The sequence below is a fragment of the Capra hircus genome, chromosome 15 (assembly GCF_001704415.2).
Source record: "Capra hircus breed San Clemente chromosome 15, ASM170441v1, whole genome shotgun sequence".
In the NCBI taxonomy this organism is placed as follows: Eukaryota; Metazoa; Chordata; class Mammalia; order Artiodactyla; family Bovidae; genus Capra; species Capra hircus.
In genome coordinates this window covers 44,959,178-44,975,598 of record NC_030822.1, presented here as the reverse complement: position 1 = coordinate 44,975,598, position 16,421 = coordinate 44,959,178, and the positions used below count along the sequence as shown (strand labels likewise).

Sequence of the window (16,421 nt, the reverse complement as noted above, 5' to 3'; positions counted from 1 at the left end):
TGTCCCATGTCCAGTTCTAACTGTTGCTTCCTGACCTGCATATAGGTTTCTCAAGACGCAGGTCAGGTGGTCTGGTATTCCCATCTCTTTCAGAATTTTCCACAGTTTATTGTGATCCACACAGTCAAAGGCATAATGACACAAGGAGGGAGGAAATATTAGTATCCCTATTTCACTGAGGGAATTGTGGCTCAGAGAAGCTAAGCAATTTGTCTAAGGTCATACAGCTAGGAAATGGAATCAGGATTTGAATTTAGCTCTGCCTGAACCCAAAACCTGTTACTATTTCTACCATGTCATATATGTATGTGATAGGGCTGTGTCAACTACTGAGAGCTTCTGCAATGTAAGTCAAAATTGTAATCCTCAGTAACTGGCATTTCTGATAAATGGACTCCTGATAATTATATTGAAGGAAGAAGTGGCAGCCCACTCCAGTATTCTTGCCTGGAAAATCCCATGGAGAGAGGAGCCTGGTGGGCTACAGTCCACAGGGTCACAACGCAACTGAGAGAGTCAGACACAACTGAGCAATTGAGCATGCAGGCATGATAATGATACTCACAGCAAGGGCTCAGAAATGCTACACAATCCGGACATTCTAAAATGTCAAACAGATAGTGTATCTTCATGGAAAGTAAATATACCAGCACCCTTTACCTCTGTGAAAGCAATTCATCTCTAAAGGTTGCAAAGTCATGTTCAGTGAAAATCTGTGCTGTGAGTTAGACAAGATAACCACATCCCTTTCACCCTAGATTGTCACATCTTGACAGGCAGGCAGAGGTGAGCCAGCCCTGTACCCACCCTATTGTCATGCCTGTAGCTGGATTCTCTGGGCAGCGTGACCCCTAGAAAATACTTCCAGGAATGAAAACACAGTCCACCCAGATGGCTTGCTAGACAGGGAGTGCTTCTGAATGTTAACTGCATCCAACCCTCTTCCATTAGCAGGGGTTGGGGGGGTGCGGATGGTGGTAGTGGAAGAGCCCAGACCCCGGGTGGCCCTCAGCCCCATCCACACTCCAAGAGTGGGTAGAGGACAGGCAAACTGAGGCTATCATGGCTTCTGTGGGGCAGGTTAAGTAGACTCAGTTTGCTGGGATGATGGAGGGGTTCTCGCTGAGGTGTTCAGAGGAAGATGGACAAATACAGTTGCAAGACCCAGAGGCTCAGCACAGCACTGGCGTCACTGGCAGATGCGTTACCGGAAGCCTCACGGGCATTTAATCTCCTAAGTGTTTCAGGAGGTGGTGAGCACTTCAGAGTCTAATTCATCTTCTTTGTCTTCATTACTGGGAGCCCTCAGATCACCTTAATCCTCCCTCTGCCACAGGAAAAAGCCATTTGTTTCTTTAATGGGTCCACTCTCACTAGCTAAGTGGTCGCTCTGAGTCAGGGCAGAAGGTGAGGCAGTCCTGAGGACAATGGAGAAGAGCCTGGTTCAGCTGTGGGGAGTTTAGAAGGGGTTGGGGGTAGGGGATGGGGGAGACAGGGGATGGGGAAACACAGCCAGGAAACGTCAGAGTCCAGATTCAGAAAGAAATGTCATCATCATAGAACCTGACCACATTCTCCATTCTCACCCCACTTGGAGCAGTGAGGTTCCAAGGAATCAGTGAGGTTCCAAGGAAGAGACTGTCACTCCTCATGATGAAAAAGGGTCTATGCACATAGAGCCACAGGATGTCTATGCTGGAAGAGACCATCCCCCTTTACAGATAAGGATGCTCCCCTCTGAAGGTGCCCCATTCAGGGCTGAGTACCACACACTCAAAGGCCAATCATAACAATCACATGGACAGAGGCTTTCATTTATGTAATACTTCCTATGTGCCAGGAATGATACTAAAAGTTTGTGTTAGTTTATTCAATTCTTATTTTATCTCTAGGAAATATGTATTATTCAACCTCATCCACAGATGAGAAAAATTAGGCTCCAAGTGAATTGCCCAGTTACATGATTATACAGCAGAGAAGCTTTGAAGCCATGTCATCTGAACCCCCCACTCCTGTTCTTTCTGCCTTACTATTGGATCTTGCACGAGATGGCTAGAGTTGGCTACAGAAGAGGCACTTGAGAGTGTTAGGTAGGTAGAACAGGGAAAAGGAGTCCAAAATGGTGGTGGCTACAAGGCAAGGAAGGGAAAAGCCCGCAAAAATGAAACAAAAGAAGGTCCGAGGACCGGAGTGAGGACCTCAGGTAAAACAAACAACACTCCTGGCTGGCCCAATTTACATGGGACAGGCCCAGGGAGAGAGAAACATATAAATAGAATAGCCAAAGCTACCTAGCTCGCTCTCTCCCGCGCACTGGGGCACTCTTCTCCTCGTGTCTTTAGATCGACATGCCCTCACGCCTCGAAGATGGATTTTCCTGCTATCTTCTAAATAAAATAGAGCTGTAACATTGAGCTGTAACACTGATTTGTCTAAGAGCTGTAACAGGGTCCATTCGAGACCTGAGAGCTATAACACGGTCTATCCAAGACCTGAGAGCTGTGACACGCCAAGGGGGCTTTAATGTCCGTCACTCCAAATCTTTGCTGTGACGAGACAAAGAACCGAGGAACATATACTCGTGTGACAAAAGGAAAGGGGCCTAAAATCACGTCAGGAAGATGAGAGACCCAGCAACTGGAGGCATACAGCTGAAGAAGAAAAGAGGGGGAACAAGGCAGATGACACAGAGTTAGCCCTCCAGTCGCCTCCGCCCCCCACGTAGCCAAGCACAGTGACTGCAAATGGCCGGCCCTGCCTCGTCAGCCAAACAGCCAAAAGCCGGCCCAATGAACCATCACTCGATCTATTTACACTGTCTTACCTGGTCTCTATGGGGCTTGTTCAACTAAGAAGTGAGAGATTAAACCAGAAAGGAAGTCGAGAACTACATCATGCAAGGCTTGGAAGGACAAAGTGAGGATTTCGGACAACTCGCTGTCTAAGCTCTTCCTTATAACATCAAGTTTGAAAAATAACGATACTAATCACTCGTTAAGGACTTAGTGAGGACAAAGCTTCATATCAGGTCCTTTACAAGTATTTTATCTCACAATGATTGTGCAAGGTAGGCCAACACCCACGAGGCTGTGACTTGCCCAAAGTCACCCAGTTAATAAATGGTCCCAGACAAGATCAACATTCAGTCTAACTCCACAGGCCCACTATTTCCTCTTCATTTTCAGAGACAGCAGCAGATAAGAGTCAAAGACCAAGGTCTATGTCAGGCCAGGATTTAGTGCTGGCTATTGTCAGCCCTATGATATGGGAGATACTCTCTCAAGCCTCAATACTCCTATCTGTAAAATGGGGCAGATACTGCCAGCCTCACGGCATTAGTAGAACCCTCATATGCAAATGCTTATATACTAGAGTTCTCTCTGAATGGGGATTTCTGTGGCTGCCCTTCCACAGGGGATTCTCAAGACAAGAAAGAATTGATGAAGTACCAACCTGCTTCTTCCCTTTCGTGTCCTAGACAAGCATTTACAGAATGCATCAAGGGTGCCCACTCTGGGCTAGGAGCCTGAGAAATCCTGGGGAAGTACAGAACATGGACCATGCCCTCAGGGGGATGAACTGACATGAACTAACTAGAAAAGAATAAATATCACTGGAACAGTCAACACTGCATTGTGAGGTGTGGCCTTCAAGGAAAGGAGGATCCCAGACAGCCAGGGCTGTCTGGGAAGGCTTTCCCAGAGTTGCTGGGGTGGGAGCTGGCATGTGAAGTTGTGGCAGCTTTGACCAGGCAGCAAGACTGGAAGAAATAGGCAGGACTGGGGATCTGGGACACAGACAAGGATGAGGTTAGAGGATCATCTGACACAGAGCTCAGACACCTGGTGGGATTTACAGAGAACAAAAACGCACCAGATCTACCACCTCCACCTCTGATAGGGAAATCAGAGGCTGAATACAGCAGAGGTTGGACAAGACAGACTCCCATAACCTCAGAGCGCAAAGGCCCTTGAAAACCCCCTTATTCAATATTTTCAAACATATATAGTAGTAAAATCATTTTTCCCCAAACAAAACTTTTCATGGAACTCAAATATACAAAAAAAAAAAAAAAAAAAGAGAGAGAGAGAGAGAGAGACTGATACAGGGGCTGAGGTCCAGAATCAAGGGTCTGCTCCAAGACCCTGTTTCATGGAGGCCAAGAAAGGAAGAAACTCACAGCAGGTATAAGATCAGACAGACAGGAGCCCACAAATCTGGACACAGACCTTTGGAGGAGGTCCAGGGACCTTCCCATGGTGCCTCTCTGCCTCCTAGGATGGACAGATGGAGACGATGGAAGGCCCTCTGGAGGTTGGGATGGGAAAGAGGGTGAGCAGTGGACTTGTGGAGATGCTCCAAGGGCACGAGGCATGTGGAGAACACATTCCTTCACCTTCCCCAGGAACACGACTAACAGCCTTGACTCTGTGCTGTGGGCCATGCTGATTTCAGAACCTAAGCCCTGGCCTCCTGCCCTCTGCCTTCACACTTACAGGTTCCGGGCATGGCTCCCCTTGAGCAGCTCACCTGGTCCCGGGTATAAGGGGTGTCTACTCTCTGCTTGTCGCTGCAGGCCTCCAGGAGGATGCGGATGGCATTCAGCTGCAGGAGCATCTCACAGGCCATCGTGTCAAAGAAGGTGATGTTGGCAAGGGCCGCCGAGGCCAGCAGGAAGACTTCCCCAGACGAGGCCTCTTGGCACAGTTCTAGATGGTGAAGAGGAAGAAAACAGCTTCACTGCCAAGTGCTTTCATATCAGTTACCTCATCTGGTTCCCACAATAGCTTTGGGAGAAATTTTGGAAAACTTTTAATTTCCATTTTACAGATGAAAATAAAAGTAGTTACTGGATAGGGAAATGTATCTTTCTATATTAGTTGCAGAGCTGATATGTGCATTTTAATTATTCGTTCATCCAACAAGTATCTACTGAGTGGACACTGGGTACTGGGCACTCTAGTGTCTTCATATGGACTGGTGAACACAGCAGATCAGATATTTGCCCCTGTTAAGCTTACATCCTAAAAGAATTGATGATTTCAAACTGTGGTGCTGGAGAAGACTTAAGAGTCCCTTGGACAGCAGGGAGATCAAACCAGTCAATCCTAAAGGAAATCAACCCTGAATATTCATTGGAAAGACTGATGCTAAAGCTGAAGTTCCAATACTTTGGCCACCTGATGCAAAAATCTGACTCACTGGAAAAGAGCCTGATACTGGGAGAGATTGAGGGCAGGAGGAGAAGTGAGTGACAGAGAATAAGGTAGTTGGATGGCATGACTGACTCAACGGACATCAGTTTGAGCAAACTCCAGGAGATAGTGAAGGACAGGGGAGCCTGGTATGCTGCAGTTCACAGGGTTGCAAAGAGTTAGATACAACTTAGTGACTAAACAACTGGGCAAGAGAAAACAAACTTTTAAAAAGTTGATATATATATATATATATATATATATATATAACTGCAAAGTCTAATAAATATGAGGGAGAAAGTAAAACAAGTGCTAAGACGATAGAGGCCCATTGGGTGAGTAAGAAAGGTCTCCCTAAGAAAGTGACTTTCCTACTGAGACCTTGGGGGAAAATGAACGAGTCATGAGAATATGTGGGGGGAAAGAGCATGTTCCAAGCCAAAGGAACAGCATGTGCAAAGGCCCTGGGGCAGGAAAGAGCTGTAGCGCATGTGTGTCTCTAGTAACGTGCACTAGACTGCTGCTAAGTTAGCCTTGAGGGAGAAGCTGAGGTTAAAATATAAAAACACTGCTTTTCCAACTGTCACCAGCACAGTTTCGGGATTTCCTCTGGGTCCCAGCATAAGGATCACCTGGCTGCATAAGAGTCCTACATCATGTCCCTGACTGTCAGGCTCTTTTTCACTGATGCTAGGAGCCATAACCCAATCCTAATCATATCCCCCCAACTACCATCTGTAATTGTACTAAAGGTTCTTTGGGGCTTCCCTGATGGCTCAGTTGGTACAGAATCCTCCTGCAATGCAGGAGACCCCGGTTCGATTCCTGTGTCAGGAGGATCCGTGGAGAAGGGATAGGCTACCACTCCAGTATTCTTGGGTTTCTCTTGTAGCTCAGCTGGTAAAGAATCTACCTGCAATGTGGGAGACCTGGGTTCAATCCCTGGGTTAGGAAGATCCCCTGGAGAAGGGAAAAGCTACCCACTTCAGTATTCTGGCAGGTTCTTTGAGAAAGAGAGGGCCACCCCAACCTGCACCCCTCCACCACCTAACACATTCCCCCATGGGCTCCTGCCTTGGAGAAGGCATAAACGGGTCCATGGTGCTGCCCACCCCTCTGAATGGATCTGACTTCCGACCCTCAGATACAACATGACCACTAATCAAGGGGCTTCCTGGGTCCACATCCCCTCCTACTGATAGTACCTCTATGAAAGTACAGGAAAAGCAGCCATACTGGGAAGAGTTGAGCTGTGTTCTATCCTGCTCTCTAGCTCTTGCTTCCAAAAGAATCTACTTTTAGGTTCTGATATTAGAACTGGCACCTCGTGGTACCTTCTAGTGAAAGCAATTTCTGGCCCCTGCCTATAAAGGGACAGAAAATAGCATTAGTTGAACCCCCTGCAGTGTGGTTTACACAATGCCATTAATTTCTGAGCACCTTTAGGGCAGAGAGTAGTTGCCTCCATTTACAATGTAGAAGCTGAGACTCAGAGAAGCTAGTAGCAATAGCCACCTCTGATCAAGTGTTTATTCTGTGCCAGGCCCTGCTGTGTACTCTTTATCTCGCTAATTCATTCCATCCTCACAACAACCCAACTTTTTGTGACAATTTTATAGATGAAGGAACAGATGAAGGAAATCAAATGTTCAATGATTTTCCCAAAACTGTGGAATTGAGGGTTGATGGTAATTTGGGGGTTCGAGAGTTGGACTGTGAAGAAAGCTGAGCACTGAAGAATTGATGGTTTTGAACTGTGGTGTTGGAGAAGACTCTTGAGAGTCCCTTGGACTGCAAGGAGATCTAACCAGTCTATCCTAAAGGAGATCAGTCCTGGGTGTTCATTGGTGCTGAAGCTGAAACTCCAGTACTTTGGCCACCTCATGCAAAGAGCTAACTCATTGGAAAAGACTCTGATGCTGGGAGGGATTGGGGGCAGGAGGAGAAGGGGACGACAGAGGATGAGATGGCTGGATGGCATCAACAACTCGATGGACATGAGTTTGGGTAAACTCTGGGAGTTGGTGAAGGACAGAGAAGCCTGGTGAACTGCAGTCCATGGGGTCACAAAGAGTTGGACATGACTGAGTGACTGAACAACAGCAACAAATAAGAACTCTATGACCACCCCTTTACAATGATGGCTTCATCTTCTGATTTGAGGGGAACCACTAGGGTCAGCCCTTCCAGGCCACCTGCCTATGTCCAGGGTTTGGGGTGCGATCACACAACCCATAGCCCACTTTGCTACAATTTCTTCTAGTTCAAATACCTACCCTCATTCTTAACACCATCACCATTGCTGCAGACATAGCAATTATTAACACAACTGTCTAAGTGCCTTTTAATTTTGATGCACATTTATTTGAGCTACAGGCTGAGTCACCTGGGATGTGTTAGAAAGATTAAATTGAGGATCCCTGTGACTCATTTATAAATGTTTCCAGGGAATGGCAAGAAACTGGAGGACTATTTTCCACCAAAGAACAGAGCTCTGGCTACCTGCCCAGAAGATACATCCCATCTGCTGACTCTCAGAGCCGAGTCCACAGTGTATCTTCATCAGGGCAAAATAAATAAGGAAACTCTTCTCTGGGGAGAAATCCAGACCAGGCAAAGAAGCTGGCATAGACATATGGCAATAGTGAAAGGTCACTTGGCATATACATTTTTTGATTTATTATTTGCTATCATTTATAGACTGGGAGATTTTCTATAAAACTTAGAATTTTTGTCTTTTTTAAAATTGTTCTTTCCTATATGGCAACAATCAACCGTAGTTTATCAGTGATTGCCTCTCTTTATTCACTGCAGATGCTTTTAAATTCAGTACAGGACTCACATCTCCTTATTTTCTTCTTCCATCTGGCCTCTTCACCTCATTTAATGTTTCCTGCCAAGCTCTGGTGCATGATTGAGCATGACACCCCTGGCAGAAGTGAATCCGGAGATCAAACCAGTCAATCCTAAAGGAAATCAACCCTGAATATTCATTGGAAAGAAGGACTGATGCTGAAGCTGAAGCTCTAATACTTTGACTACCTGATGGGAGCAGCCAATTCATTGGAAAAGACCCTGATGCTGGGAAAGATTGAGGGCAGGAGGAGAAGGGCTTGACAGAGGATAAGATGGTTGGATGACATCATTGATTCAGTGGACATGAATTTGAGCAAACTCCGGGAGATAGTGAAGGACAGGGAAGCCTGGTGTGCTGCAGTCCATGGGGTCGAAAAGAATCAGACCCGACTGAGCGAATGAACAACAACATCCACCGCACATGCTTTTAAATTTAATACAGGACTCAAAATCTCCTTATTTTCTTCTTCCACCTGGCTTCTTCACCTCATTTATCTTTCCTGCCAGGCTCGGTGCATGCCTGAATATAACACCCTTGGCAGAAGGGAATTCTAACACTGTTACGTGGCCTTGGGAAAGTTTCTCACCCGCTTTGAGCCTAGGTTTCTTCTCTTATAGGGTGGGCGTGATCTCTTGAGTTCCCTCCAGCCAAGGCTTTTCAACAGTCAGCTTCTGTATTTTCTCAGCTTTGAATCGATGTGAATATTTAACAAGTTGATTTCTCCCACCCTGGCCTGGAGCTGCCGTGACCAGAGAAACTAGAATCAGCCATTAAGTCAACTCTAACTAAGACCTCCTGAGTGCAAAGTACTTACAGATCTGAAAATTCTAAAGCTAGGAGAACCCTTGGGAGAAACGGGTCCTTACCCCCCCCCCCCCCCCCCCCCGTTTCCTACAGTAGGAACACCATAAAGGGAGCTTTGCAATGCAATACGGCAAGTGAGGGGCGGAATCCTACACAGGCTGCCCAGGGCTACCGATCAAGAGCTCTTTGTCAGATGGATGAATCAAAGACAAAAACCCAAGCCCAAGTGCCCTGACACCAACCCTACATTATCTGACAAAATCAATTTTCATTGTTTCAATAAGATACAGATATAGAGACAGTGACAGAGAGAGGGATTGAAATAGAAATACACAACAGCACCAGCACTTAAAGGGTGTGGTTTGCAAAACAAACTTTCTGAGGACTCTCTCCAGGTGAGTTCTTCCAGTTTCTGCAGTTTTGCAGAAAGAGTATATTCTGGATATCAGGCTCTGATTCTCCTGCCAGGAACACACACATCTGAATAGGGGATTCTAGAAGAGTCAAAGCTCTCAGGGCCCCAGGGAGCGAGGCCACACTGGGGTTGCAGGTAGCAGGTGGGGGGAATGGCTGCTCTCTGAGAAGCCACTAGTCCCCAGGCAATGCTGCCACATCCCCTGGGTACCACAGATGGGAGATTTCAGGAACAAAGCCCATCAGAGTCTCTCTGGCCAAGGATCTGAACCTCAACGTTGGAGTCCCCATGCTTCCCTGGAGCGTGTCCCTGTCTCCACTCAGAAAGGCCGATTAATCTAGCCTGAACTCAAGTCAATGCTTGTAGTTTCTCAGAGGGCTGCAAGCATTCTAACAGAAGACTTGACAACAAAGCTCTTTCAAGTCTGACTCTGATCCTTAACCGCTGGGATTTGGCACATGTCACCTCTGTGGAGGAGTTGTGTGGGGTATAGTGAGGGGCCCAGGGAGCCTTTTCTGAAGACAACCATGACAAGCCCCCCTCACCCAACAGCACCCCCTCGCCCCGATGACTCACTAACGAGAGCTGTCACGATCTCCTCCATGCTCTCCAGAAAGCTGCTGAGGTGCTGGGTGAAGGGCAGGTGTGGGGAGGTGACCTGGGCCACCACGGCCGCAGCCTCGGCCCGCGTGGCTTCTGAGTGGCTGTCGTCGGTCAAAATGTCAGCCAAGCACAGAACGCCATCCACCTGCAAGTAGAAAGACAGCAGATGCTCACGAAATAATGAGACAGACTCACATCCCAGACTGGGTCCCCAGGGGCTCTGGGGGCTTATCCTTTGGCTCCAGAGAGATCAGTGACTGCCCATGGGCTTCTTAGATAGCAGGCGTCAGCAGGTGTCCAGGGGCTAGACCAGGGCGCCCACCACAGCGAACTCTAGTAGAAAGAACAGTCCCTTAGGAATCTCACACCCCTAAGCACCCCTCCTCGCTCCCTCCTGCTCGGTCACTCAGCCTCTCTGAGACTCTGTTTCCTCATCCAGCAACAAGGTGTGAGGAGTTAAAGAGATGAAGCAGGAGATGCTGGAGCCAGAAAAGATGCTTGACACATGTTGGCTCCCCTCTCCCATCCTTAGGTCAGCAGCAGGCTGAGCTCAGCATCCTTTTTCCCCATCTTGTCCTCCACCACCTTCCCCTACAGAGGCCTTGCTCTCTCTGCCCCACCAGAGAGAAGCAAACCTGGGCACAGGGGACCTGAATGCCACAGAAAGGCGTCAACCCCCCGAGTTCTGCTCCAGACAGACCTGCTCTTGGCACTGTAACTTCTTGAGAGCTTAATATATGCCCGCTACCACTGTGCAAGTGTTATTACACCATTAATCCTCATAACCGCCTTCCGAGGTCAGCGCTATGATACACAGTGCATGTATTATTATATCATTCATCCTTTTAATAACCTTCTGAGGTCAGTGTTATCATTATCTTCGATTTAAAGATGAAGAAACTGAGACACATAAAGGTTCATTGACTTACCCCAGATCACAGACTTTAAAACCAGTTGCTTTGGGATTTGAACCAAAATGGCTTGGTCTCAAAGCCCACGGTTTTGAAGAGGCGTCATGCTGTGCTGCCTTCTGAGAAGTGACCCCTGAGCTCAGCCTCCAGCAAGGGTGAGCAAGGGAGACTTGTTCAGAGAAAAAGAGGCAGTACCTTGCCAAGGTCAGCTCAGCAGTACTCCTCAGATGACCCAGGACACCCACCTGCCTGGGGACCCTGCCATCAAGGGCCAGGGAGACCTTCCCTTGTTCAGGCTCAGGGCGGGGAGGGGCAAGGCAGGGACAGAGGCAGGGTGAGGTGAGGTGAGGTGAGGTGAGGTGAGGTGATGAGAAGCCCGTGCAGCTGCCCTGGGCCTGGGCTCCTGTCCCCACACCATTACTTCCTGCCACTCAGCTTCAGCCACACTCCAGGGGCTGCATTTAGTCTGACTAATTACCCAGTCATGTTCTCGGCCTCCCTTAAATGCTCTTGGGAGCCCTAAGGGCCATTAGCAGTGAAAGCCTTTGGCAATCTCAGACTCAAAAGAGACAAATGTGGAAACAGGAGCCTGGGGAACAGTCCACAATAAAACTCACCTGGATGCGCTCAATAAAAGAGAGCAAACAGCAGCCAGCAGTCCCCACAGGACTGGGCTCCTGCCAGGTGTTTGGCTAACAGGCCCTCTGGGAGGGACCTCACCTGGGCCCAGGGAAGAAACAGGGGCTTCTCTGGGCCTAGAAACGGGAAGCCACCCTCTTCCTGCAACCTAAGACACCTCTTAAGCTTATCTAGTTCGTCGCCTCCCCTCTTCCAGCACCATCCAAGGCTCGAGAGCAACAGGGTCTCTAGTGGGGGACTCTCTCAGCCAGTCCAACTCCCTAATCTCATCTTGGAAGCACATGGAGTTGCATCCCAGCCCCAGCTGGGAATGTGGTCAGGCCCAAACTAGATTCAGACCTAATCCCCAGCAGGTTCAGGGAGATGGGCCAATCTGAATACACTAGAGAGGTCAGGGAACGGACAGTCCCCAAGGGCCCACTCACCAGCCCAGACTCCCACTTGGCAAACCCACTAAGCACAGCCTCCCTGAGTGCATGCTGAGTGCCAGGCTGTGTACTGGAGCAGAGGGGCAGAGGCAAGTGACTCAGCCACAAATGACCATTGTACAACCTGACTTCCGGGAAGGCCTCCCGGAAGCCGCTCTGACTTAAGGCCCGCACCGCAGATCCCCCAGAGCGGGGAGGGAGACCCTCTTCAGAGCTCACGTCCAGGCACATCTACTGTCATGACAGCATGTATAACTGGATCCCACAGATTCCTGACCCCTGACAGTTGACTGGGTCAATTTCCCGGGCTTCTGGCTCTCATGCCAGTGACTGGCCACGTGGCCTCCTGCTAGCAAGCAGCCACCAAATGAAATTGATATCCATATCCATCACCATCTCAGCAACTTCAGTCCAGCCCAGCTCATCATCAGGAGGCCCTGAAGGGCCCCCACCACTGGGCTGTGGGCTTCTCAGTGTCTGAACCAATTCCTACAGTCTCAGAAAATGCGCAGCCTCTGGAGTCATACCTAGCTGTTCTGAATCCCGCCTCCATATTTACTAGCTGGACAATTTTGGTACCTACTTTGAGCCTTTAATTTGTGTGTGTGTGTGTGTATATATACACACACACATATATATGAAAATGAAAGTCTCTCAGTCATGCCCGAGTCTTTGTGACTCCATGGACTGCACCCCACTAGGCTCCTCTGTTCATGGAATTCTCCAGGCGAGAATACTGGAGTGGGTAGCCATTTCCTTCTCCAAGAGGATCGAACCCAGGCCTCCTGCATTGCAGGCAGATTCTTTACCATCTGAGCCACCAGGGAAGTGCTCTCCCTCTCTCTCTCTCTCTCTCTATATATATATATATATATAATGGATAAACCCCAAAGGGTGCTGAACTCTGGGATTAACTAAGAGCTGCATATGCAGTGCCCGCCACACGGTGGCACCGTCATTCCACCTTAGCCCCTTCTAGCAGGTACAGTCCTCTCTCCTAGACTTGGGGCCCTGAGTCCTTTCACTTTCCCTACCCTGGCTTAGGTCTCCCACCTGGACTTCTCTCCAGGGCTCCTTTCTGCAGGCTCCTCTGAGGTTGTGACCCCGTGGGGAACCTCAGCTCTCTGGATTGGGGCCTGCAAGTTTTCTCATTGGCTTGACAACCTTGGATCATGCAGGCCAGGACTAGAATTTTGCGAAGGTCAGTGCCTCCTGTATTAACGCCCAACCAGGAACAGTAAGATGAACGATTACATTCCTCAGAAGGGAACTGAGAGAAAAAGTACTGCCCGTGCATCGCTCATGTTCAGCAAACAGCAACTGAGCTGCTGCGTCGTGACCGATGCTGAGCTAGGCAGACGGACACAGAGATCAATCGGGACAAAGAAAGAGACGAGAAACAGAGAGGCACAGAAACCAAAAAGAAACGGGTGGGAGAGGGAGAAGCGAAAGAGAGAGGTCATACGCGTAAAAGGATTTGGGAACTTCACTGGCGCAAAGCCCGGCCTCTCCATTCCTCTCTTTTTTGGCCTTTTTAATTACCTCCCCTTGCTGAGAACTCTCTCCATCTGCGCCTCTCCTCTTCCTGGGCCTCCACGATACCCACTTTGGGGCCCATCTCCTCCTAGCTAACTGCTTCTTAACCCCAGATTTTGCCGTCAGCCCACTCTGGACCACGTCAGCAACACCTCTCAAACCCAAGTGACCTTAATGACCCACTATTGGGACCGTCAAACCTAGCCCTCCTGCTTTGACCTGATCTTGGGAAAGGTTCCCGAGATCCACGTACACATTTCCAACCTGCTACTGGGTCTCTTTATGTTCAATTCCAAAACCAATTTTCCCAGATATTTCATAGACAATTCAAACCCAATTCACTTAGAGCTGAAGTGTTCCTCTTCCCTGCCTTCCCTCCTCACTCCCTCTCAGACTCAGGTAAGAAATCACCTCCTCCGTGCACATGCACCTTCCTCCCCCAGTCAGAAGATCTCTGTCCTCCACACACTCTGATCTGCCCACAACTAGAGTGCTCACCATGTTGGCTCGTGTGTGCTAAGTTGCTTCAGTCATGTCTAACTCTCTGCGACCCTCTGGACTATAGCCCGCCAAGCTCCTCTGTCCATGGGATGCTCCAAGCAAGAATACTGGAGTGGGTTGCCATTTCCTTCTCCAACGGATCTTTTTGACCCCGAGATCAAACCTGCATCTCCCGCGCCTCCTGCATTGGCAGGTGGATTCTTTACCACTGAGCCACCTGGGAAGCCCCACCGTGTTGGTACATGCCTGGTTTACATGCCCATCCCTGCATCGGAGCAGCTCCTGGTGTCTAGTAGGCAGCTGAGGGCTGACAGACAAGCTCAGCTGCATGAAGTGTGGGCTGAATGATCAGGAAACAGAGGCCCAGGGACGGGAAGACTGCTCAGACCACGAAGCAAGGTGATGCCACGGCCGAGACTCCCATCCTGGTTCCCCCTCTCCTGGCCCTGTGGCCCATCTGCGGGGCCTTTGACATGGGCAGCAGAGGAAGAGGCTGGCAAGAGGGCCAGGTCAGCAGGGGCTGCTCAACTCAGCTCCTGTGGTGGGCCCAGGAGTAGCCCAGCCTGAGACCAGCTCCCTCCAACACTGGTCCCATTTCTGGAGAGCCTCCATCCCCAAAGACCCACTTCCCATCCTCAGTCATGAATTAAGTGATGCCAAGAGAACAATCTAATCAAAGCACTTTCACATCCCTACAGAGATTGCTGCTGGAAGCACTGAGAGGTAATTAGCTTTTACGTAGAGTGGGATGGGCTGGGTCTGGTGACAAGCTTTCCTCATGGGATGGCATTCAGGTGATGCTGAGGATGGTCTGGCCTGGTCACTACTTGGGTTGTAGGACTGATGCACCCTGAACCTGGACAAAGAGGGAACAGGCAGACTGTGAAAGTCTCCCTGGGAGGTGGGAGAAGGAGTGTGGAAACCATGCCCTTGAGGAATCCCAAGTGTGCTGTACACCTCACATCCGATTTATGAGCAATGTCCTCCCACTGACCTTCAGAAAATTAGCAGCGGTGGCTTTTTGGTGAATCTCTAAGGGACACAGGCCAGTATACAAAGGCCCGTCATGTATCGCTGGCGCTCGCCTGCTACTTTCTAATTCCTTTTTGCATGTTTCATTTTTAGGGAAAGTCAGGAGTTGCTTATTGTAACAGATCAACAGAATCATGTGAAAGCAGCTATAACAGCTGTGGGTTGGAAGGGGAGCATGACCTAAAGAACCCCCAAATTTCCTCCTTCACCTTTCTGTCCACTTGGACACAAGAAGCCTGCAGAAAAAAACAAAAGACAAGTGGGAACCACAAAACACTTGGAATCCTGCTCATTGATGGATCTGCATATCCAAGGTACAGCTAAAGGGAAAATCCAATCACAGTCAGAGAGGAAAGCAGGGTCACATCCGAAGAAGCAAGGTCAAGTGCGGGCCAAGGGACAGGGCAAAGTATTTGGTGGAATAATTGAGCCCACAGGCCAGAAGCAGTATCTGAATGTGGGATATAAACCAAATGAGGGCAAAGTTCAGGACAAAGTCTATGAACAAAGTAAGGGGTTAAAGGCTTACTTTATAAAATAACATGTTTAAGTAGTGGTGGGAGAGCTGGGAGCCCAATAGAAAGTTACAGAAAGTAAAACACACCTTCAGGAGGATAATATAATCTTCCTCCCAAATGAACATACCCAGATCCCACTCAACCTCTTTTACTCTTTCAAACAAGAATCTTCGATTAAAAGTCAAGTGCCAAATCAGACAAAAACAAATATGAGTATGAAATAGGGAATGCAACAGTGGATGAAAAGGATTAAATAACCAGTTTGGCAGCCAAGTCAGTGATGAAGAAAGAGGTGAATTATTGAGGTGGAAAGAAATCAAGAATTAAATCACTTAAGAATATAAATAGAAAATAATTTCCCCATAAGCAAGTGATTTTCCTTAAAGCAGATTGTTGAAAAGATGCTCTGGAGGCATTTGGTGGTGGAAGAAGTAGAGTTTATGAGAAAGTTTCAAAGGTCACTAAGAAAAAGTGTATTTCCCTTTGGGTGAAGGTTGCTAGGCATGTGCTGATATGAAAACACCAAGTTTTCCACAAAGCACTCCTGGCACAGCTGGAATCTGAACTGTACCAAAGTACTTCTAGATCAGTGGTTCTCTGCCTGGTTCTCAGGTGATTAGAATCATATGTGGAATTGTTATAACAGTAATGCCTCCACTTCACCACCAGAAATTCTGATTTAGCTGGTCTGGGATGGAGTCTTGTCATCAATATATTTAAGCTTCCTCAAGTGACTCTAGCAGAGATCCTGGGTTCAGCCCACTCTTCTAGAGGCAGCGATGGTACAGTGGGAGCTGCAGAAACCTAGGAGCAAGAAAAGCCTGGGTTCCCAACTCAACTGTGTTAACTGCTGACCTGGTGAGATGAGGAAGTTATTCATCTTCTCTAAGCCTCAGTAGTCTAGTCCTTAAAGTGATCATGCCACACTTACGGAAAAAGTGAGTCAATATCAAAAGCATTCCCCCTGAAATCTTATCAAGAC

General features: G+C 48.4%; 1 protein-coding gene across 1 annotated transcript in view; it reads right to left on the bottom strand.

Moving 5' to 3' along the window:
- INSC (inscuteable homolog (Drosophila)) overlaps positions 1-16,421 on the bottom strand; it is a 130,955-nt gene that overhangs the window by 15,885 nt on the left and 98,649 nt on the right. The window contains exons 8-9 of the mRNA XM_018059588.1: positions 9,848-10,019; positions 4,531-4,709 (exon numbers count right to left, since the gene is read on the bottom strand). Of these exons, the coding sequence (XP_017915077.1) occupies positions 4,531-4,709; positions 9,848-10,019 (351 nt within the window). The remainder of the gene's footprint in view (positions 1-4,530; positions 4,710-9,847; positions 10,020-16,421) is intronic.